This window comes from Pygoscelis adeliae, unplaced genomic scaffold, assembly GCF_000699105.1.
Source record: "Pygoscelis adeliae isolate BGI_AS28 unplaced genomic scaffold, ASM69910v1 Scaffold288, whole genome shotgun sequence".
In the NCBI taxonomy this organism is placed as follows: Eukaryota; Metazoa; Chordata; class Aves; order Sphenisciformes; family Spheniscidae; genus Pygoscelis; species Pygoscelis adeliae.
In genome coordinates this window covers 308,287-309,518 of record NW_008825264.1, presented here as the reverse complement: position 1 = coordinate 309,518, position 1,232 = coordinate 308,287, and the positions used below count along the sequence as shown (strand labels likewise).

At 55.4% G+C, this 1,232-nt stretch overlaps 1 protein-coding gene across 1 annotated transcript in view; it reads right to left on the bottom strand.

Moving 5' to 3' along the window:
• The window catches only part of SLC35A4 (solute carrier family 35, member A4), a 2,266-nt gene extending 2,040 nt beyond the window's left edge, over window positions 1-226 (bottom strand). Inside the window, exon 1 of the mRNA XM_009329581.1 lies at window positions 3-226. Coding sequence (XP_009327856.1) covers window positions 3-209 — 207 coding nt within the window. The 5' untranslated portion in view covers window positions 210-226. The remainder of the gene's footprint in view (window positions 1-2) is intronic.
• Between the last annotated feature and the right edge of the window lie 1,006 nt (window positions 227-1,232).

Below are 1,232 nucleotides of genomic sequence, written 5' to 3'. Positions count from 1 at the left end.
AGGAACAGGAGGGAGAACATCAGTTTTGTCAGCTCGACAAGAACCACGACGGACGTGGAGCTGAAGGGGATCATCCCATCCACCTTGCACAGGGTCAGGAGGGGAGCGTGAGAGCCGTATATGGCTACAGACAAGACCAGCATCAGTCCCCACAGCCCCCTCCGGAGCACGCGGTTTGCAGAGCCAGCAGCATTACCAAATATCACCATTTTCAGGCAGTAGCCAGCAAGGGCGAGCTGCTATCAGTGCAGACAGGCCAGACAGACTCGCACCCTAGAACATTCAAGAAGAGACCAAATACCATGAATTTAATGAGCCTGATTAAAACAGGATGTTACCTGCTACATTTCTGATGCAGTGGAAGAGAATGGTTTTGTCTTTCGTTAGGAAGAGAACTACAAGCCTCCCCAGGAAGCCATACAAAGCATGTTCCTAGGGTAAAGCGTGCGCTCAGCGGAAGGGCGTACGGGTGGTGAGCGTGATGACACGTCACAGGCAGCCTTTCAGTCCGCAGGGGCATGGGGAGAGAGGTGAGGGGAAAAGGCAGCTGGCAAACCGTCGGTTGCTGATGCTTCCAAACTACTGTGGGTTAGTGGAATGATCACCGCTGTCACGATGCTCTAATAAATACCCCATAACCAGACCCGCTGATATCTTGCAACGATGTGGTGTAAAGCCCCTTTTCCACTGGAAAAGAACAGCGTACGTGACAAGCCTCTGAAAGCCCTAGGAATCTTCTGTGCCTGCTAACTAAGGAGTACCGCTCCTACAGTCACCGCTGCCAAAGGGCTCCGTGCTAGTCCCGACCTTTTTTCAGTGAACTGAAATAGTCCCGGACTGTCTTTTCAACGTTGGGGACGGCGTAGTTCTGAGCGGCGTATATCCCCGTGCAGGTCCCAGCCACGAATCCCAGGACGGCCGAGAAGCGAAGCTTGGCTACCAGGTAGCCCGCCAAGAAGCCTTTGAGGAAGGGTGAGGCCAGCAGAGAGCCATCCTGCGGAGAAGAGCGAAGGGTGAGGCCACCGGGCAGAGCGGGGATTTATTATTATTATTATTATTACTACTTTTTTTTGTTACCAAGGCCCCTCAAGGCGGGTGACCGGCCCGCCCCGGGGCACACGGGTCACCGCACCGGCGGGGGAAGCGGGGTACCTGCCCCACGCCCGCGTGCACCTCGTCCTCCACCCTGCGCTGCAGGCTCTCCAGCTGGTCCTTCAGGAAGGCGAGGTCCT